Source organism: Triticum aestivum, chromosome 1A (assembly GCF_018294505.1).
Source record: "Triticum aestivum cultivar Chinese Spring chromosome 1A, IWGSC CS RefSeq v2.1, whole genome shotgun sequence".
Lineage (NCBI taxonomy): Eukaryota > Viridiplantae > Streptophyta > Magnoliopsida > Poales > Poaceae > Triticum > Triticum aestivum.
The window spans coordinates 514,558,244-514,581,723 of NC_057794.1; the positions used below are offsets into that span (position 1 = coordinate 514,558,244).

General features: G+C 43.5%; 1 protein-coding gene and 2 long non-coding RNA genes across 3 annotated transcripts; 1 reads left to right on the top strand and 2 right to left on the bottom strand.

Moving 5' to 3' along the window:
- Positions 1–612: 612 nt before the first annotated feature.
- Positions 613–2,191, bottom strand: LOC123168545 (uncharacterized). The gene is made up of 2 exons (XR_006484410.1): positions 1,104–2,191; positions 613–951 (listed from the first exon to the last, which is right to left on the bottom strand). It is a non-coding gene; the product is annotated as an uncharacterized lncRNA (long non-coding RNA).
- Positions 2,192–2,206: 15 nt separating this feature from the next.
- Positions 2,207–4,019, bottom strand: LOC123168598 (uncharacterized). The gene is made up of 4 exons (XR_006484435.1): positions 3,460–4,019; positions 3,016–3,063; positions 2,822–2,911; positions 2,207–2,630 (listed from the first exon to the last, which is right to left on the bottom strand). It is a non-coding gene; the product is annotated as an uncharacterized lncRNA (long non-coding RNA).
- An 8,246-nt stretch (positions 4,020–12,265) lies between these two features.
- LOC123168667 (uncharacterized) lies at positions 12,266–21,660 on the top strand. Its single transcript, XM_044586566.1, has 5 exons — positions 12,266–12,486; positions 12,567–12,656; positions 19,318–19,434; positions 19,986–20,101; positions 21,167–21,660. The coding sequence occupies exons 2-5, from the start codon at positions 12,567–12,569 to the stop codon at positions 21,267–21,269; spliced, it is 426 nt and encodes a 141-aa protein (XP_044442501.1). The 5' UTR covers positions 12,266–12,486; the 3' UTR covers positions 21,270–21,660.
- The last annotated feature ends 1,820 nt before the right edge of the window (positions 21,661–23,480 follow it).

The window sequence follows — 23,480 nt, forward strand, 5'->3', positions numbered from 1 at the left end:
ATGCTGTGTACCAGTCCTATTGTATACCTTAGCATGATTCTGGCAAGGGAGTACAATAGTGATCTAGGAGTAGATCACTAGACATCGGTCAAAATTATCCTTAGAGGACTAAGGAAATATTTCTCGGTTATGGAGGTGGTAAAAGAGTTCGTCATAAAGAGTTAAGTCGATGCAAGCTTTTTGCATCGATCTAGATGACTCTAAGTCTTGATCTAGATACATATTGAAAGTGGGAGCAATTAGCTAGACACTACAACAGGAACCCACCTATAGCAACGGATTTTTCCGTATCTAAAAGTCCATATATGCGTTGTTAGTGTCTTTACCAACGCTTTGGGATGTGTTGCCTTATCCAGTGTTGCTAGCGCATAATGCAACACTTACACTTCCGTTGGTAAAATGGACCGTTGCAAGAGTACAACGCATAAAATCGACTATTACAACACTTTTATACGTTGGTGGTTAATGTGCAGGAATCCAAATATCATTGCTTGAAAGAATTTGCAATGCTTCAGGTGTTCATGCATATATTTTTAATAATAATATAAAATTAATGCTCTAGATAATGGAAATAATTATCTATATCAAATGAGGAAAAAAAATAAAAGAATATACTCACAAGAGAAAGAAAACATATATTGATAAAACAGTTGGATTACAATAGTGGATATGAAAGGGGTACATCATCAAATGTGATGCATAATATAAATATATTTTTGACAAAGAAACTTAAACCAAAAGCATTCATCAACATCCCTACAACTTAACAAAAACTTAACCTAGGAACAACATCCAACAAGAACAACATCTCTACAACTTAACTAAAACTGAAAGCATCCATCATCATCATCATGAACCAGAACATCATCATCATCATGAACCGGAACATCATCATCACATCATTGCAGTATACTTGTCACACCCATATAATCATCCATATATCTTTTGAATCTACAAGGAAAATAACAAAATGAACTGTTAACACACAATGCATTGACATGACGCAACTAGTGATAGAGGCAGGATATTAGAGTGTAATCTTTGTTGTTTCTACATTACCAAGAGTATTGTAGTAGAACAATAGGAAGAGTGAGAGAGTATACCTTCCATGGTATCATCTATGACTTGCTCCATAGCGCCCCCTTCCATCCAGTTGATGCATGCAACTGCAAAACCAAGGGAAAAAGGTGCAACACAAGTGAAGCGTCATCAAGTTCCATCTATTATATTATTTAAACAAGAGACAAACAAGCAATCATGTTCATCCACACAGATTAAATTATCTTGATCATCAATTTTATATATTAACGATTAAGATTAAAAAGATGTAGTATTACGTACAAATAAAATGATGTAAAAACAGTTTACGTGTCACGTGCACATCTTTCATCCAAGTCTTATATGCTTTTTCTACTAAAAAAAGATATCTCCAAGACAATCACATGCAAACTCATACGTTGCTATTGCATAGTATGGGTGCCAACTATAAGGAATAAGGAAGAGTCCGACCACCACACAAAATATTAAAAAATCCATGTGGACTCATATATATTACTAAAATAAAATCAGCCGCATATGCCTTTTCCGTACACCATTGATTTCTTCATTGATGATTGGGATTAACAGATATGTGCAAGTTACGTAACACCAATCTTATGCGCGTACAAGTATACATAATCTTACATAATGATAAGTCCAAAAGTGCATGAGCGAGATTCTCAAGGAAAAGAAAAAATGAGGTCCGTCAATTCATCAAATATGTATATGCATATATCTATGTTTGTGCCCGAGACAAACAAGGTACTGTAGGCCAATCCGGCCAGCCGGCCAAGCCGTACGCTAATTCCATGCATGTGACATCATGCTTCTATCACCCAGTGATTAGGATGTGTTTTCCATGCTTTTTTTAATTAAAAATTCCATTATGAATTCAAAGAGATACCAAACTAGGCACTATTTGCATGAATGTTGTACATGCATACTAGCGTATCTAATAACAAAATATTTAGGCAGCACATGCAAGTATATGCGACTAGAGAAGAATGAAAGACTGACTCATGTGAATAAGAAAAGAAAAAGAAGGTTAACTAGCTTGCTGATATGCTTAATAATTTAACAAGCTTCAGCAAAATAATAACAAGTTTACTTTATCCAGTCAACTTTATGTCTTTTTCGTGTAGATGCATCAGATTGTACATTTCTAATTTTAAAAATATACGAGGTAATTGCCGTGCGTTGCAACAGGGGCATACGTATTTTGTATGCAATCTTCATGATTAACCTTTCATACCATCATGCACATGCTTTGCTATGGAACCACAATAAAGAAAGGTCGACAAAATAATTTGTCAAATGAGTACAAATTCAACTATCATTTCAGCTATCGCACATGCAATGTTTTCAAATTTAATATTTTTCAACTAACATTTGAACTACATTTGCAATAGCTATCCTTATATAAGAGCACTCCTTAAACAAACCATTTTTTTTTGAAATGTGCTTATCTGTTCAAGGGCTAGCAAAGGCGAGCGTGCACTGAATCTTTCCCAGGAGAGACCATGCCCTGCAAGCTGCTGCCGTTCGGCACTTGCTACTGCAAATAATCCACACAGGCTCGATGGTACATGGAGCTACAAAGAGAAAGATAGGAGGTCAGAGGTGTTGCTAGCCTGCTCCGCACAAGCCTCCGCTCTACTCACATCCAGCGGCAGCCAACCTACTGCACAAGTGCAGATCCAGTGATGGCCATGCTCACCTCTACACGCTGCCGGTCTGTGATTGCTTGAACAATAGTAAAATAAACTTATACAAGTTAACTCACCTCTTTATTCTAGTGTTGTCATTTTGATTCCAGTGAGTTTTGCAACCTTTGTCACTCCGTTAACATCCTTCTCCATGCACCTTTTTATCTCTGTAATTCAGAAACAAAAAATGTATTTGCAAATTAGAATTCGAGCAAGGCAAAAAGTTAGCCAAATCATGTTTGAAGAAAACAAAGCCAATTGCATATGTTACCTTCCATAGTTGTTACTTTGACGACAATTCTGATTTCTCCTCCGAGTTCTACATACAGATACAAGACTGTTAGAGAAATGATAGAGAGCATCTTATTTCTGTTCTTGTTAGAATGGACATATTCAAGAAAAAAGACACAAAGAAGCCACTGAAACCAGGCTGCATGGAGCTCAACATACTTGCAAATCTAGCTCAATATCTATATTTTCTGGGTGGTCGTTCCTCTTTACTGAGCAATGAGGAACACTGGCCTGGCCCCTGGTGCGCATGCAACACTACTGGGGAAATCTTAATGTGATTACGCTAGCTAATATGCTTTGTCCTGGCCCCTGGTGCGCATGCAACACTGCTGGAGGGGAATCTAATGTGCATATGATGGATAGATTTCTGCCAAAATTCAACTTTAGAGGTAAATTATTGATTAACAGGAGTGGACCAACTCACTTGAAGCCAGAGAAGGAGGAGAAAGCTACATGGTTGCTTCGTCCCGAGCAGCAGCAAGGCTGTCCAGTGGCCGTTACTCCCTACACGTCTACAGGAGAAGAGAAGAGTAGAGGTTAAAAAAGGAGGAGAGAGATAGGACGGAGCAAGGGGAGAGGATGGGATGCACTCAGCGGATGAAACGAGGACGACATGGCCAACGGCGCCGGAGCCGACGCCGAAACCCTAGGCATGGGGGGAGGGTTGCAGGTGGGCTTTGGTGGCCGCGAGCGCCGATCTAGGTGGATGGGAGGGCGCCGTGGTGCGAGAGGACCTCAGGATGTGTTTCGCGGTGGCGGGATTGGCCGAACGTCGCCGGAAGCAGCCACCGCCGGTGGCGCAACGAGGAACTGTGTGAAGAGAGAAATTGGACGCGCGAGGGATGGGTGGGTGGGGGGTGCGGCGGATCCGGTAGCCTCCGGGGTTGCGAGATGGAGATTGGAAGGAGAAGGGCCGGCGGCGAGGTTGGGCGGAGGAGGGAGACGAGACGGTTGGTGTCGGCGATTTGGAAGAGACCAGGGCAATCGGAGACTCTGTTTCTCACGTCTCTCTCTCTCCTTTCCTATGTTTATTTATTTCCATATATGTATATCAATCTGCAACACATATGCTGCACCGTTTATATGCGTATCTATTATTAATTTTACAACGAATAGTCAAAATGTTGTACAATTTGTGTTGCTTTATAAGGGGTATCCTTGTAGTGAGAGTAGCTCCGTGCAAAGTATTGTAGACATAGAAATTTGCGAAATACATACGGATCTGAATGTTGCAGACCCGTAGACTAAACTTCTCTCACAAGCAAAACATAATCACTCTTTGAGTGTTAATCACATAGCGATGTGAACTAGATTATTGACTCTAGTAAACCCTTTGGGTATTAGTCACATGGAGATGTGAACTATTGATGTTAAATCACATGACGATGTGAACTAGATTATTGACTCTAGTGCAAGTGGGACACTGAAGGAAATATGCCCTAGAGGCAATAATAAAGTTGTTATTTATATTTCCTTATACCATGATAAATGTTTATTATTCATGCTAGAATTGTATTAACCAGAAACTTGGTACATGTGTGAATACATAAACAAATAGAGTGTCACCAGTATGCCTCTACTTGACTAGCTCGTTAATCAAAGATGGTTAAGTTTCCTAGCCATGGACAAAGAATTGTCATTTGATAAGTGGGATCACATCATTATAGAATGATGTGATTGACTTGACCAATCCGTTAGCTTAGCACGATGATCGTTACAGTTTCATTGCTACTGCTTTCTTCATGACCTATACATGTTCCCCAGACTATGAGATTATGCAACTCCTGAATACCGGAGGAACACCTTTTGTGCTATCAAACGTCACAACATAACTGGGTGATTATAAAGATGCTCTACAGTTGTCTCCGATGGTGTTTGTTGAGTTGGCATAGATCAAGATTAGGATTTATCACTCCGAGTATCGGAGATGTATCTCTGGGCCCTCTCGGTAATGCACATCACTATAAGCCTTGCAAGCAATATGACTAATAAGTTGGTTACGGGATGATGCATTACGGAACGAGTAAAGGGACTTGCCGGTAACAAGATTGAACTAGGTATTGAGATACCAACGATCGAATCTTGGGCAAGTAACATACCGATGACAAAGGGAACAACGTATGTCGTTATGCGGTTTGACCGATAAAGATCTTTGTAGAATATGTAGGAACCAATATGAGCATCCAGGTTTCGCTATTGCTTATTGAATGGAGATGAGTCTCGGTCATGTCTACATAGTTCTCGAACCCGTAGGAATCCACACTTTGGGCGCGCCCTATAAGGGCCGACCTCCTCCTCCCTCCATCCTTTATATACGTGGCCAGGGGGACACCCCATAGACACACAAGTTGATCATTGATCCCTTAGCCGTGTGCGGTGCCCCCCTCCACCATAATCCACCTCGGTCATATCATCGTAATGCTTGGGCGAAGCCCTGCGACGGTAGCATCATCATCATCGTCGTGCTGACAAAGCTCTCCCTCGACACTCAGCTGGATCGAGAGTTCGTGGGACGTCACCGAGCCGAACGTGTGCAGATCACGGAGGTGTCGTACTTTCGATACTAGGATCGGTCGGATCGTGAAGAAGTACGACTACATCAACCGCGTTGTCATAACGCTTCTGCTTATGGTCTAAGAGGGTATGTGGACAACACTCTTTCCCTCTCATTGCTATGCATCACCATGATAGATCTTGCGTGTGCGTGGGATTTTTTTTTGAAATTACTGCGTTCTCCAATAGCGCCGTAGGTGCCACAGTCAGACCATGTAGGTTTGATGACTCACTCTTCGATTTCAATAGGCACGAAAGGCCCTCTGCTGCTACCAGAAACAAGTATGGGGATATATGGTCCCCTTGCATACCTCGTGTAGGTGAGAATTGCTTCAATTTCTCCCCATTCATCATAACTGAAAATTTAACCGAGTTGACCATATCCATGACAATGTTCACCGACCTTTCTGTAAAAACCAAGCTTTAACATGATCGCCCTCAGATATGTCCATTCAACTTTATCGTAGGCCTTCATCATATCCAGCTTAAGCGCACAATGTTGATTTTTTTTTTGCTTTGTTCCTCTTCATAAAATGAAGGCATTCATATGCAGCAATAATATTATCCGTTATGAACCTTCCTGGAACAATGATTGATTGTTCCTCCGAGATTATCTCTGGCAGTACTTGCTTTAGACGATTAGAGATCACTTTTGATGTAATCTTATAGAGAACGTTACACAAGCTAATCAGCCGAAATTGTGAAAGCAGGGTCGGATTTTTTTACCTTTGGTATTAATACCAAAATCGTCTTGTTGATAGATGCTGCTGATTCTGTCCCATCAATGATACGTATCACTGCCTTCGTAACCTCCTCCCACATATGTCCTAGTGGCGCTAAAAGACATGGGCGGGAAAACCGTCCGGCCCCGGCGCCTTAATCCGAAACATCTGAAATAGTCCCCGTTTTACCTCCTCCTTCTCGTAGGGTGCGTTAAGCATGGTGTTCATCTGTTGTGTCACCTTAACTGGCACAGTTTGAAGGACCTCTTCCATGTTGTTAACCCCGTCCCAAGTATAAAGATTTTTATAAAAATCTGTAGTCATATTTTCCATCTCTACCTTGTCCTCCGTCAGACTTCCATCAGGCCGGGTCAGCGCCTTAATTAAATTATTTCTTCGGCGTCTGCTCGCGTGTAGGTGAAAAAGGTGACCTGGGAGGCTCATGAGTCTTTTCAAGTCATGCAAAGTTAACTGGATCAATAGAGAAAGAAATAAGCTGGCCCATGTTCTGGCGGCCGAGGCAAGAGAGCATGGTGATTTCAGATTATTGGAGGTGTGCCAAATAGGGTACAGGAGGTGTGGATGTTTGATTGTACTCATTCTCCTATATAACGTTGGGGCTCGTCATTCTAAAAAAAAAGACATGCATAAAAAAAGTAAAAAGGAGGCATGCATTATAAAAAATAAAATAAAAGATAAGTTTTTTTTGAGCATCAGTACATACACAAGCGTTCATATACACGCGCATACACTCATCCCTATGAATGCACACACGCATATCCTACCCCTATGAGCACCTCCGAGAAACTGAGCCGGCATATCATCTTGAGATTTACGAAGCAACCGTAGGCACCTCGTCGCGAATCAACCTATGGCTGAGTTGGTTAGGTGGACAGTGGTATCCCCAACCCATCAGGGTTCAAATCCTTGTGCTCGCATTATTCCTGGTTTTATTTCAGGATTTCCGACGATGCGCTTTCAGTGGGGAGACGTTCCCGTCGACGACGAGGCGCCTACGGTGACTTCGTAAATCTCAAGATGATATGCCGGCTCAGTCTCTCGGAGGTGCTCATAGGGGTAGGGTATGCGTGTGTGCGTTCATAGGGGTGAGTGTATGCGCGTGTATATGAGCGTTTGTGTATGTACTGATGCTTAAAAAACCATAGGCACCTCGTCGTCGACGGGAACGTCTCCTCCCACTGAAAGCGCATCGCCGGAAATCCTGAAATAAATCCAGGAATAATGCGAGCACCAGGATTTGAACCCTGGTGGGTTGGGGATACCACTGCCCACCTAACCATCTCAACCACAGGTTGGTTCGCAATAAAAGATAAGTTTGATAAGATATAAATAGTGATGAAATAAGGACCAATACGTATCACATGTATGGCAAGAAATAATGATAAAATAGGGGTGCAAGTACCTGCGTCCATAGGAGACCATACAAAAATGTTCTTTTTCAGACAAAAAAAATTCTCTTTTTTTATTAAAAAATCATGTATCTTTTTAACCACCATTTTAACAATTCTTCATGTATTTAAGAGATATGCATTTGAAAAAAAGTGTTCAAGAGTTACCCTAAGTTGGTGATTCTTAAACTGAAAATTGTCATTGATGCACACATGTCTCTGTAGTGTGCTAATATGTCATCGTTTGTTTTTGTCGTTTCTCTTTGCTCGCCCGTAACAACATCCCATTTCGAATATGACATGAATAAATGCATAATCACTTGCCCATTTCTTTATACGGATTAAATCTACATGTAAGCCGTGTTGAAATAGAACACCTGTAGATTCTTAAACTGCACTTTTATAGGTTAAGACCATCTTTGTTTAGGTCATAGCTATAAATTTTCAGACTATAGATCATTTTTTGTAAATTAAGAGCGTGTGTTATTTTTTCTCTTGTTACAAGACGCCGGGCTTTTTGCTAGTACATTTTAAAGGGCCGTGTGGTGCGCGTACCTAACACGGTCTCAGATATTTGAGTTGTCTCAGTTTTGTTTTTGAGAAACTTAGCTACTTAAGTTGTCTCAGATATGCCGAGAGCAATTAACGAAGGAATACTCCTTCCGGAGCCCATGTAAGGATTACTTGGGGTGGGCTGAGAGCGCACCATGTGTCGCGCTCTCATTCGCCACCACATGTTGCGCTCTCTCTGATTATTTTTAAAAAAATCGCATGTCTTTCCGACTTTTAAGATTATTTTTTCCGGGTTTTTCGGCTTCTCAGTTTCCCTCCGATTTTTCTTAGGTTTTGGGTAAAAAAAGGTTCTGAAAAGAAAATTTTGCATGAAAAAATGTGTTTCTTTTTTCCTTCCGCGAGAGGCACAATCACGCCTCATGAAACGAAAAAATGCATTTTTTTTCTTTTCATTTTGCAAGAGATATGGATTTGCTATCACGAGAGGCACAGTCGCGCCTCTCAAAAATGAAAAAAACACGTTTTTCTTTTTTCTTCCGTGAGAGTCACAGATTTGCTTCCCTGGGAGGCACGGTCATGCCTATCTGAAAGAAAAAAAATGTGTTTTTCTTCCGCTAGAAGCATGAATTTTCTTTCACGAGAGACACAGTCGTGCCTCTCGGAAACGGGAAAAAACTTGTTTTCTTTTTTTCCATTCACAAGAAGCACAAATTTACTTCTCGTGGAGGCACAAATTTGCTTCCCCAAGAGACACACTCGTGCGTCCTTTAGAAAGGAAAAAGAACGTGCTTTCGGTTCGGTTTTTTCTATGATTTTTTTCGTCCATTTTTTTGTGTGAAAAAACGTTCATCAAAACCTATAAACATGGGATCTTGTTTTGAAGATCCCGACACGAGGAATTCAACTGTGCAAATGGTTCAAGATTTGGACATACGGTTTAAGATATAAAACATTTTGAATAATCGAATCTACGAATAAAGGGAAAGCTCTCAGGTTACGACAAATGACGCACTGCATGCCTGACATGTGGCATGTGGCAACCTGGGGAGATGGAACTGACCTTTGCAAAGACTGCTTCTTAATTAGTGATTTACGGATATGCCACATGCCGCATGGAGAGAGCTCCTCTTTGGCGCCCTCAGCGCCGCTTAGGGTAGTGGGCGCGCGAAGGTGCACGATAGTGGGCCGGCCCAGCATTGCTCGTGTCCATATGCTAAAAAACAAACATCAAGAAAAATATGAAAGAACAAGTATTCGACCAACATGCCTACGCGAGAAACTTGGCGCAGTAACCACGGGACCACAATGACTTTGATATGTTCTTTCCCAAAGCAAGTATATGACCATTGTTTTGGTCCCAGTTCGGATTTTTTTAAAAGAAAACATAAATTTGAAAAAGAATCTTATTTTTTAAAAAAAGTTCATCGATTTTGCAAAACAATTCACAGATTTTCAAAGAAATGTTCACAAAAACAAAAATAAATCATCAATTTTGAAAAAAAACTTCATGAATTTGAAAAAGTTCATCGAATTTTGGAAAAAATCACTAATTTGAAAAAAATTCATCAATTTTGATAAAAAGTTTTTAAAAGTTCACCAAATTTTGAAAATGGTTTATGGATTTTAAAAAATTTAATCTATTTTCATAAAAAAAGTTCATTGGATATTGAAAAAAATTTGTGTATTTGAAAAAAGTTCATCGATTTTAATTTAAAAGTTCATGAATTTGGAAAACTTTCATCAATTTTGAAAAAAAGGTTCATGATTTTAAAAAAAAATCATAAATTTTGAAAAAACATCACGACTTTGAAAAAAAGTTCACTAATTTGAAAAAAAGTTCATCAAATATTGAAATAAGTTCACGAATTTGGGGGAAAATCATGTATTTGAAAAAGTTCATCGATTTGGGGCACGAAAAAGAAAGAAAAAACCATATAAGAACCAGCGAACTAGGAAAAAGGTTTGTTGCACGCACATATAAAAAATAAAAGTAGGAAAAGGTATTTAACGAGGTGGTTACTACAGCCTTATTTAACGAGGAGAACGCTGATTCGAATCCTGTCGGCCGCAACTTTTTGCAGGTTTTAGCAAAAAAGATAAGGCAGAATGGGCTGGCCCGACGCGTACGAGGGGTGTGATGTTTGCAAATTGTATCGTAGCGGGTGTTTAGGTGAAATTCTTAATTGAGGGGTACTTCTTCCAACGGTCACTTGACCTGACCTCCCCAGATTGCGATGAGTCATCGCCTCTGTCTGAGTCATCGCCTCCCAGGAGACCCAACTAGACTTGCGTTTTCCATCCTTACAGCCCCAAAGAAATTTCCGTATGAACATATTCAGATGCTCGCATAAACCACGTGGCAGTTTAAAACAAGATATAGAGTAAATCAGAACCTCCTGGGCCACTGACTTAACCAAAACCTCTTTTCCTACACTAGTAGACATAGTTTTTTCAATCCATCCTTGCACTTTGCTTCACAAATAATCCTTTTAAGTATTTGAAAGCATCATTTTTTGAGCAGCCAACATCAGATGGCTTGCCCAAATATTTTGCATTGAGGGTTTCATTTGGCACTTCCAATATCTCTTTAACTTCTCCTCTAATTCTCTCCGTACATCGTTTGCTAAAGAATATTGAAGATTTATCATAGTTTATCTTTTGATTAGTTGCTCCTGCGCTTAGGCGCCGAATAGGATTTTGCGGGCATGGACCCTTTAGCGGGAGCTCCTATAGGCCGCTCGCTGCGGCAAAGTGCCGGCGCTTCGCACAGGAGCGGCTAGCGTGTGCCGGCCCATTTACAGTGGCACGCGGCGGCACGTTCCCGAGATAAAAAAAATCGCAAAAAATAAAATCACACTAGCGCTGTAACTCGAACACGAGACTACGCACGAAATGGCCTGCCGTGCAAACCACCACGACCTAGACCATCTCATGTTTAATTAGCAGCGCGACAATTAAAGACGGAAACGCCAAAGACTAAACTTAAACATTAATTCCCAAAAAATCCTAAAAACTACAGTCCATTTATTGGGTCGAATCAAAGACCTCCTACAACTGAATTTTTCGAAATTATAAGAATATTTTCCTCAAAATAAAACCATTTTTGGAATTTTCGTACAAATTTTGTAAAACAGGAACATTTTGATGATGTGAACAAATTTGAAAAAGGGGAACATTTCTTGAATTTGTGAACAAAAACTAAAAAAAATACTTTTTAAAAATTCCAGAATTTTTTTGAATTTGTGAACAAAATTGAAAAATATGAACTATTATTGAATTTTTGAACAAATTAGGAAAGCTGGAACATTTTTTCAATTCCCAAACATTTTTTGAATCTTGAAAACAAATTTTGAAACAAGGAATAATTTTGGAAAATCCTGAACAAATTTGGAAGAGTGATTAATTTTTTAAAGTACGAACATTTTTTGAATTTTGAGAACATATTTTGAAATGGAGAACAATTTTGAAAAATCCCGAACAAATTTGGAAGTGCGAACATTTTTTGAATATGTGAACAAAGGATTGAAATCCGGTACATTTTCTGAATTTCGAAAGTTTGTACTTTTTGTGTAACGAGAACAGATTTTAAATTTTGAGAACATTTTTTGGAAACACGAACAAAATTTAAATTTTTTTATTTTTTTTTAAAAAGAGAAGAAAAGAAAAAGAGATAAAAAATAAGGTCGTAAACATTTTGTAAAACTGCGAACAAGTTCTGAGAAAGAAAAATAAACTTGAAAAGAAAATGAAACAAAAGAAACGAAAAAATGAAAAAAAAACAGAAACGAAAAAAGAGAAATGAAAATACAATAGAAAGCCGAAAAAGAAGCAGAAAAAAATGATACAGGAAAAACCCGGTTAAACCGGTTGAACGCATTATGTATAAGTGGGCCGGCCCAGGTTTGTCGCTCGCTGCGCTGCCCTGTGCGGTAGCCCGACATTTTGCCGCAGCGAGCCACCGGGCACGCGTGCTATCGGACTGGAACGCCAGAAAAGGCCCAGTTGGACAGGCCTGCAACCATCGCAAGCAACAAGACCGGCTTCCGCTTCCGCCTCCGCCGTCGCAACAGGAACCGACTCCGCCTCGCAGCCGGGCGTCGCCACCGCATCCGCCTCCCTCGCAGCGGTCGTCGCCACCGCATCCGCTCCCTAGCAGCCGGCTTCGCCACCGCATCCGGCCCCTCGCAGCCGGCGTCGCCACCACATCCGCCTCCCTTGCAGCCGGCGTCGCCACCAGACCCCCGCCTCCCTCTGGTTTCGCAGCTCCCCTTCACTCGCATCTGCTATGGAATATCATTCCATTCTCGAAGTTGCTAATCTGTTTTCTGGTTTAGATGGCGGCGATACACGCGAGGCTGCCGATCGCGGCAGAGGCTGCCGAGCGCGGTGCTGCCGGCGCCGCCGCTACCGCCGCCGCCGAAGCGGTATATCGCATCTCTCCCCCCTCCCCTCCCGCTCCTATTCCCCCTCTCTGATTCAGATCATTGGCATGTCCGATGTTTGCGTTAGGGTTCGATGTATCTGGTCCAATCTTGAAGCGATTCCCCATTTGGTGGTCGTTCCGATGATTTCTTTTGATTTCCAGATGTCATTTGTGCCGTTCGTCAAGTCATGCCATCAGCTGTACTTGGGCTTTTTCATTAGGTTCGAAGTCGTTAACTAGACGCTATTAAACTGTTCAACATATCCAGTGTAGTGGGATTTTCCTTTGTGATCTGTTAATGTTGTTTCCGCAGTTACTAATGCTACCATGAATCACAGAATCTACATCGCATCTCAGACTTGATAGATACTACTAACTCAAAAGCTTCCACTGAATGCAAATTCAAACTGAAAGCAATCAAGTAATATGCTTCAGGATTAATTAAAACTCCAAAACCGTCAAAGAAGCAGACTGCCTATTAGTTTCACCAAGCCCCTGCACTAACCGACGTTTTGCTAGACTTTCCAAATCCAGAATCTTGCAATAAAACCTCTAACACTGCAAATCAATGAACATCCCAAATATAATCGGCATATTGTAAAGTTTCTTCGAGGAAAGTCGGACCACAACTAAAACTGGACAATGAATTGAAACAATGATGGAGTGTAGTATAAGTTTTTGTTGCTTTAGAAGATCCCTCCATCCAGAATGAAGCTCCCAAACAAGGCTTTAGAACTCTTCACCTCTGCTTATCTGTACTTCACAGCTCTGGTTGTTTTTCTTTTCTAACTCACGAAATAGAAAAGGTGAAATTAGAAGGTCTCCAAACAGATTTTCACGCAGCATGACATCAGATTTATTTTGCAAAATTGTCAAGTGCACCTGCAATGAACATTATTGGCAATGAGCATTACAACAGTAGCATAGTTTTGTAATTAGTAAATTACAGGATTGGCCTTTCTATTTTATATATCTTTACAATTAATACGTTGCTTTATGCTCCGAGAGTTCGGATAAATTGATGAAACTATTTATTTAGGTAGCTGCTCAAACATAATATTTGATGCTTCAAATTTCAAGGTTTAGGTTTTTCCTGTTTTCCTATCTTGCTAAGCTTAGAACTCATGTATTGTCTGAATAATTACTTTTATTAGAAGACAAATGATGCTTTTTTGGGTAGAACATGAGGTTTTTTTATTGCTTCAAAATACCACATGTACTATTATAGCATTTATATTTCATTTATGGGTTTTTATCATTTATGCCACTAGTTATGTCTCTGGTAGGAGCTTGTACCCTACCAGGCTGGGGCCGTAAGCGGTAAGGGAAGGAGGGGGCTGGGCGAGGCGATGAGCGGCCGCGCCGGCGGCTGGGCGCCGTCGCGGGAGATGAGGATGGCGGCGGCGGCACAAGAGGCAGGGGCGGCTAGGGTTCCGACTCCTCTAGGAGCCGGGCAATAGAGATAATATTCTTATTGCTTAATCTAAAAAAGAGTCTTACAACATATATTTATAACCTAGATAACTTGCATACGAATTAGCCTAAGATAACTTGTGGGCTAAGATTGCCCGGTGGGCCTTCTACGGCCATAAGTCAGGCCGGTCATAACATCTCTCCCCGCCTGCGCAAATAGCTAGTCCTCGAGCTGAAAGTCTGGATAGTGTTGGCGGAACTCATCACGCTGCTCCCAAGTGGCCTCGTCCGCCGGAAGTCCAGCCCACTGAATCAGCACGTACCACACCCCGCGACGGAGCTGGGCCTTCAAGACCTTCTCCGGTCTCGGAAGGATGCGCTCGTTGAAGGTTGGAGGCAGCGCGGAAGGGGCCGCAGGTGGCTCCCCATGGAAAGGCTTCAGGAGCCCCACATGGAAGATGTCGTGGATGCGGGCACCGACAGGAAGCTGAAGGCGGTAAGCCACCTTCCCGATGCGCTCCAAGACAGGAAAAGGCCCGGCATAACGAGGGCCCAGCTTGCGCTTCGCGCGCGGGTCCAGTGACTGCGTAGAGCGGTGAAGAAGACGCAGCCACACCCAATCTCCCACCGCGAACTCCGCCTCGCGATGGTGGTGGTCATCGTAGTGCTTGGCCAGCTGCTGGGCCTGAAGAAGGCGTTGCCGGACTTCGGCCAACATCTCGTCCCGGCGCCGCAGAAGCTCACCCGCCACCTCTGTCCGAGCCGTGGCCGAATTAACCGGAATGATGGCCGGGGGCGGTCGGGCATAGACCACCTCAAAAGGAGTGGCGCGCAGGGCGGAGTGGAAGGAGGTGTTGTAGCAGTACTTCGCCCATGAGAGCCAGTCAACCCAAGCGCGAGGACGATCACCTGTGACACAACGCAAATACGTGGCAATCACCTTGTTGACAACCTCGGACTGGCCGTCCGTCTGAGGATGGAAGGCCGTGCTCAGGCGGAGTTTCACGCCCGCCAACCGGAAGAGATCGCGCTAGACATGGCCGGTGAACACTGGGTCCCGATCGCTGACGATCGAAGAGGGAAACCCGTGGAGACGAACTATCCCGTCTAAGAAGGTGCGGGCCACGGAGGCAGCAGTGTATGGATGACCGAGCGCAATGAAGTGAGCATACTTGGAGAAGCGGTCCACCACCGTGAGAATGACTGATTTGCCGCCCACCTTAGGGAGGCCCTCAATGAAGTCCATGGAAATATCCGCCCAGACCTGAGATGGCACCTCCAACGGCTGGAGCAGACCAGCTAGTCATAGTGTCTCTGTCTTGTTGCGCTGGCACGTCACACAAGACCGGACCCAGTCGCGGACCAGGGCCCGATCACCAGGGATGTAGAAGTCGGCGCGGAGACGATGGAGGGTTTTCTGCACCCCCTCATGGCCCGCCGAGTGGGCCAGCAGCAACACCTGGTGACGGAGATCGTCAAGCGCCGGCACGAAGACGCGGAGCCCGTGAAGGAGCAACCCATTGGCGAGGCGCCAAGGCTCCTCCAGCTCGCCCGCAGCCAACTGCTGCTGAAGAAGAAGAGCGTCGGGCGCAGCCGCCGTCGCTCGGCAAATGTCGGTGAAGAGGCCGAAGGTTGGCCTGGAGCGGATGCAGAGTGTCGTCCCCGCCGGTGGTGTCATGGTCGGCGTCGTGGCGAGACAAGGCGTCGGCGACGGTGTTAAGGCGGCCCGGACGATACTCGACGGAGAAGTCAAAGCCGAAGAGCTTGATGATCCATTGGTGTTGCGGCACGGTCGAGAGCCTTTGGTCCAGCAAGAACTTGAGGCTGTAGTGGTTCGTGCGAATCCGGAAAGACCGACCCCACAGATAGGGCCGCCAATGGCGCACCGCCTGCACCAAGCCAATGAGCTCCCGCTCGTACGCCGCGAGCTTAAGGTGGCGCGGAGCGAAATGGCCGCTGAAGAAAGCGAGAGGGCCATCGTCCTGATGAAGCACGACGCCGAACCCTGCGCCCGAGGCGTCACAGTCCACCACGAACGGGCGGTCAAAGTCCGGCACCTAAAGAACGGGGCCTGTCGTGAGGGCCCCCTTGAGGGCCTCGAATGCCGCCGTCGCCTCGTCGTCCCATGCGAAGGCGTCGCGACGCAGCAAACACGTGAGTGGTGATGCGATGAGGCCGAACTCCCGGATAAACTTCCGGTAGTATCCCGCGAGGCCGAGAAAACCGCGAAGAGCCCGCGGGGAGTGCGGCGTCGGCCAGGCTGCGACGGCCGCCACCTTGTCGGCATCCATAGCAACCCCGTCGGCCGAGATGACGTGGCCGAGGTAGGCGACCGAAGGCGTCCCGAACTAGCACTTCGAGCGCTTAAGATGAAGATGGTGCGCCCGAAGCTCCTTGAAGACGATGGCGACGTGCTGGAGGTGCTCCGCCCATGAGACGCTGTAGATAAGAATGCCATTAAAGAAAATGAGCACAAACCGACGTAGGTAGGGCCGGAGGACGTCGTTCATCAGAGCCTGGAAGGTCACCGGAGCGTTGGAGAGGCCAAAGGGCATCACCAAGAACTCGAAGCGGCTGTGGTGAGTCCGAAATGCCGTCTTGGCGATGTCGTCTGGGTGCATGCGAACCTGGTGGTACCCTGACCGGAGATCAAGCTTGGTGAAGAAGCGCGCCCCATGGAGCTCATCCAGGAGCTCATCGACCACCGGAATAGGAAACTTGTCCTTGAGTGTGAGAGCATTAAGGGCGCGGTAGTCGATGCAGAAGTGCCACGTGCCGTCCGACTTGCGAACGAGGAGAACCGGCGCGGTAAATGGCGACGTGGATATTTGAATGATGCCCGCGGCGAGCATGAGTGCACACTGCCGCTCCAACTCGTCCTTCTGCAGCTGCGGGTAGCGGTAAGGACGCACTGCCACCGGTGCGGAGCCCGGCTGGAGATGTATACGGTGGTCATAAGCCCGGGTGGGCGGGAGGCCCTGCGGCTCGGTGAAGAGGTCGTCGTGTTGTTGCAGAAGGTGCTCCAAGAGTGGGTGCTCGGCCTCGGAGGTAGCCGCGGCCAGCTGAAGCCGTGGCGTCGCCGGTGCTGTGCCCCCAACGCCGTCTCACCGGATGTGGCGGCCCAGCCGCCAGAAGGTCATCGTCAGAGCGTCGAAGTCCCAAAGTATGGGACCGAGGGTCCGCAGGAAGTCGACGCCAAGGATGAAGTTGAAATAGCCCAAATCAATGCCCGCACATGTGATGGAGAAGTGTTCATCACCGACGGTGATGGGTACGTCTCGTGCGAGGCCATGACACCGGAGGCGATTGCCGTTGGCCACCGTGACCTGAAGTTGCTCCCCGCTCGTCGGCTGAAGCGCTAAGCGACGCATGGTAGCCTCGGGAAGGAAGTTATGGGTGGAGCCTGTATCCACCAAGGCCACCAAGCACTCGCCGTGGATCATCACCGGCAAGAGCATGGTTCGCTCGTCGTGGATGCCAGCGAGCGCGTGGAGGGAGACCACTAGGGCCATCGCCGGGGCAGCTGCAGGGGCAGCCTCAACAGCCGCGGGGGGGGGGGGGGGGCGGTAGTGCATCGGCCCCGTCGGCCCGGGTGTCCTCCGCGATGAAGTCGGCCGTCTCCAAGTTGGTGCTCTGATACCAAATTGGTAGGATCTTGTACCCCACCAGGCTGGGGCGTAAGCGGTAAGGGAAAGAGGGGGCTGGGCGAGGCGATGAACGGCCGCGCCGGCGGCTGGGCGCCGTCGCGGGAGATGAGGATGGCGGCAGCGGCGCAAGAGGCAGGGGCGGCTAGGGTTCCGACTTCTCTGGGAGCCGGGCAATAGAGATAATATTCTTATTGCTTAATCTGAAAAAGAGTCTTACAACATATATTTATAACCTAGATAACTTGCATACGAATTAACCTAAGATAACTTGTGGGCTAAGATTGCCCGGTGGGCCTTCTATCGCCATAAGTCAGGCTGGTCATAACAGTCTCACTACTCAGTTTTGCCACTAGGAGTTTCAGCTGCTCAAAAATACCATCACTCTGTTAGGCGCATGCTAAAAAATGCCACCATACACCATTATGGTCAGCTCAAAGCCTGTTTATCATGTTATATGACTAAAATACCCATGAACCCACATGCCAGCTCTCCCTCTATCTCACTACGTAAAGTGTTGGTCCCACTCGATCTCCAACAACGTTCTTATTTTCCTCTAAAATTCTTGGCTTGTTACTCCTGATATGTGGGTCCGCACTTATCATAGTGAGATTGAGAGAGATGATAGGTGGGTCTAGGGGTATTTTGGTCATATAACATGGTCAACAGGTTTGACCTGATAGTAACAGTGTCTAATGGCATTTTGAGCAAACATTTAACGGAACGATGGCATTTTTGAGGTATCTAAGGGCATGTTTGAGGAAGCATGTAACATAACGATGGCATTTTTGAGCAGTTGTAACTTCTAATCGCAGAACTGAGTAGTGGGACACAACTAGTGGCATAAATGATAAAACCCCTTTATTTATTTACGAACATTATACCTAATAACACTTATTTGAAGTTATATATTCATGTGAGAGTATGATTTAATTAGTTATATGATTTATTTCGAAATTTCAAGCCCCACTTTCTATTTTGTCCCGGGGCCTCAAATTCCTGGAGACGGCCTTGTGCATGGAAGACACGATCAGAATGCTAGCATGAATACCTAGCCAAGCATAGTGCAATGTTGCTGCTATACGCATGTACCCATGGGATTGTGCTCCGATGCATTGGAGAGGGCATTGACACCTTTATATTTAGCTATTTAGCTATTCCGTGTGGGCCTGCAAGACATCAAGCATGCTGGGGTCCAGTTCATTTGTGGTGTAGGCTTGCCTGTCTAGTAGTTTGTAGCTTCCACTGCCTTTTTATCATCTACGATGGGGGTCCATTACTCTGCGTGAACACAAGCCGTTGAATGAAACAAATACATGGCTTACGTTGCAGGGATTCACTTGTGTTTTCACTCGCATGATTCATTCAATCAATGGCTATAAGTGCTCAGCCTTTAGCGGGAACACTGTAGATGCAGGGCAAATCCAAATTCAAAAACTGCTGTACTCTGTATAGGGGGTGTAGTAACGGGAAGGTAATGATGACTCGATATTGACGTTGCTTCATCTGGATCGTTGCTCTGGAGGATGTTCCCTGGCTGTCAGATCTAATGTGATCTCAATCTTTAGTGTGACTAATATGCCATATGTGTTTAAATGTTTGTAGGCAGCGTTTGAGGACGGGAATCCAAACTACGGTGATGGGCAAGAGAAATTTGATGCGGTCATAGCTGATCTTCTCCTGATCCAAGAGTTGGATAAGAATCCCCGTGTCCCAAAAGATGTAAGTTTCTTGTTATTAAACATGTTGTATCTACTTGAATGAATTTGCTGTTTCAGCAGTTCTCTGGATCGGTTCAAACTGAATAACGTAGACTTGTTATCCTCATTTCAGGTTGCATAAATTAGATTTGTGACAGGAAGTACTTTGAAGCAATAGAATTTTTATTGATAGATGAATTTACTGATATTGGTTTTACCGCTAGTTATTTTTGTACAAAAGCAGATTAGTGTTTCCAGCCATGCCTGACTTTTTCATAGAACAATCAATCATTGAGCAATCATCACATTTAGTCATGCCTGAATCACATACTACCTCTGTACCGAAATACTTGTAGCTGGGGAAACTAGTACAAGTTCCCCCAACTACAAGTATTTTGGTACAGAGGGAGTACAACACTAGGTGATTGCTGCAGCCTCGTGTTGCATGGGGTAGTCATAAAGTGATAGGCATAGCTTTCATTGTGAATGTATACTTTCTCTAGTAATATTTGTGAGGTTGCTAGATTTCAATTGTATAGACAAGACCGTAATGGGATGTGTTACAAGTTGCAGGAGTTGTATCGTTACAATGTGCTCCCCGAGGAGCTCACTGCACTAGGGCCAAGGGTTAGAGAATTGGGTGATGACCTGTACGAAGCCCTTGGTCTCTCTTCCATGGACAGGCGAAGGTATTATTATTTACAGTGTACAAATAACTCTCAATATTGATCGTTGGCTTTTTTCAATCGGATGGTTCACATTGCTTTGCTGCAACTCCAAAATATCTTCGTGCCATATTATATAGTTATATACCGTTGGATATGGCAATCCTACAGCTGCAATGCCTGCGCTTTGCATTGACCCCTACCACTTGCCCGCCTCCTACATGCACAGATGGCACTCCCGTCATGGCAGAAGCCACACAGCACACCAGTACCTGTAGTAACTTTTTAATTGAATTGAACTGACCCAAAGCTGTACTGAGCATGGGACTCGTCTTCTGTCAGGTGGACTCACGTTTCTTGCTCTCTCTCCCTTGCTTCCTTCCAGTAGTCTCCACAAGAGTCTGTACAAACCATGGGGTAGAAAAAAGTTCCTTTGCTTCATGCATCTAGGCCTCTAGAGTACAAAAGGGAATGGTACAAGGCTGCATACTAAAGTCAAGTTGTTTTCCCGCAAACATATAAATCAGTTCTGCTGGGCCCACATCTCAATGTATTTTTTACATGTGTACGTCCATATGTATTTTACGGTGCTTGAAGTAACATGTGCACACAATTAGCTATGTACATTTTCGTGTAACCAATATATGCCCATTTCATTATGTTCAAAATTATGTTCACAATTAGCTGGTTTTCTCTGCTAACAAATTCAAAAGATATTGATTAATTAATAAATGTTTCCTACTTAAAATGGCCCAAATGTAAATTTGGAAACCTCCATAAATGCTTGGTCATCACTTTTGTGTTTGGAGTCAAAATTTACTTAGATGTAATTATTTAAGTATTTAATAAAACGTCAAAGTTATATTTTACATTTTATAGTGTCATCTGTGTAAAGCTTGTGTTGCCCACATGATATCAAAGTTATATGTTGTGTGAGCCATGTCCCCATGAGTTCATTTTCTTTGTGCGCGTGGTAAAGTATATTGACGTGCAAATCATATATGGTTGACTATTCATATTCATCTATGAACTTCAATTGCATTGTAACATTTATGGACACGGATGTCAAATTTTGTTTGATCTATGCAGCTTTGTCCAAATGAAGCTCAAGCATCAGGCCCACCATCCAATTGCCCGAACTTTACTGGAGAAAATCAATAAAAATATGGAGAAACTTGAGACGATACCTTAGAGATGGAACGCATTAAGGATCGCCCGGTGATACATCTCAAGGAATATCTCTTCAAGGAGCCCGAGCTTCTCCTGAAACCCAAGGACCCCAAGAAACGAAAGATCAAGCGCTAGAAGTGGTTGAACGCAGAGAGGAAACAGTAGAAAAAGATAATAGAATTAGGACTCGTGAATTGTGGTAATAGCAGTACCATTTCCTGAAACATGCCTACAACTGTACCTGAGAGGAAACGGTAGAGTAAAGGGAGTAGAAGTAGCGACCTGTAAATCGTAGTAACCCATTACCTGAAACACGTCTACCGAGTGACAGACATTAGATGGTACATGCATGGTGTTATGAGAATTGTTGCTCTGACCGGTGGTTCTATGTACTTGCATGGTGTTCTGCAAGTTGAATGATGCTGTTGAAATGTTTTAGTGTAAATGTGTCTCTTGCTTTCACCAGAAGAGCTTGGCACGTTTGGTGTTGTTGCGTGCATGTTACCATGTTCCAGTCACGGGGGAATCAGCCACGTTCCAGTTTGTATGTACACATTTTTTGTTTGCACATCAAGAATCCATAGACTGTAAGTCCTCATTTGGTTTTGACCAATGTTATTTCCACGGGAAGAAAAGCCAAGACCCTAGAGGTCGGGAAGAAAACCCATTTACTACTCCCAGCGATGTATAGTGAATTAATGTACAGTGAATTAAATGGGACGGCCCTTTTTAGCTCTTCACACAGAATTTGAACAAGGTTCCCTCAGGTTATTTTGGCTGGTTTCTCTTGATTTTACTTTGGTTTTGTCGATCGGTTTTCTATTTTGTTTATTATTGTTTTAGTTTTTTTCTTCTTCTTTTTTCATTTTTCTAGCTGGGCTTTGATCTGTTCCTTCCAGAAGGTTTTGGCAAGCTTAAGCTTATGGTCATTTTTCTATTTTGTTTTCATTCCTGTTTTTTTTCATTTGTTTTGTTTTAGTGATCATAATATTTGAAAAAATTAAAATCACAAACTTGTTTTAAATTCATGAACTTTCTTAATATTTCACAGTTGCCTTTCAAATTTGCGAACATATTCCAAACTCATGAAATTTTTATAATTCAATGATTTTTCAGAATCATGATTTTTTAATATCTGTAATCCTTTTCAAATTCATGAAAATTTCAGAAACCCTTTTCAAATATGCGATTTTTTAATTTGAAAATCGATAACCATTTCTGTTCTTTATAGCAGAGCAAAACGGAACAAAAGCGAGCGAATGCACCGTGGGCAATGAGCGAGCAAGTGAAAGGACTGGTCCACCCTCGCACGATGGCCGTTTGAGCGTTCTGCGTTGATTAGGCGTCAGAAGCGCTTATTGGGAGGTCTTGCACGGCTATGCCTCGCTTTAAGCAAACCAAGTATCTACTCGCATCAAGGAACTACTGCATTGCTTTCCTTCATTTATTTATTTTGCTAGTTTTCCTTTCATACTTTTTTGAAATATTCTAAATACATATACTTCAAAAATAAATTAAACATTTGTAAATATGTTAACGTCGTGCAAAATATTTGTCCTCGTAACTTTTAAAAAAGTTGGTGACCTTTACGAAATGTTCAAGCATTTCATAAATGATACCTGATTTTTTTTAAATCTTTCTAAAATGTAAAAACAATGTTCACATAATACAAAAAAGATGTTTCATACAAAGAAAAAAATGTATACATTTAAAAATAATATTGGTAAAATTTAAAGAAATATTTATACAATGTAAAAAAGTATTCAGTAGTGAAGAAATGTTTCATGCCATTAAAAAATGTTGAACATGTATTAAAAAATGTTCAGAACATGTATGTGAAAATGTACATTGTTTATTTGGAAAATGTTCAATGTGTATATGAAAAATGTTCTTGTTGTATAACAAAAGTGTATAATATGTCTTAAAAAGTAGACACGTGTTAAGAAAAATAGAGAGAAAAAGAAAAAAGGAAAAAATAAAAATAAGGACAAAGAAAACCGGGGAAGAAACACAGAAAAATGAAAGAAAGAAAACCGTACTTAAGCTTCTGAAATGTCTTCGGTGAGACGGAGTACCATCTCACAATAGGTGAGGTACAGCCCCAATGGTACATTTGTATGGGCCATACGAATTTTGTATGGACCAATAAAGCCTGACATATGTATGGGCCATAGAAAGTACTAGCGGGTAGTGCGCGGCGGCACGCCGCGCCACAAGGAGTGATAAGCTATTT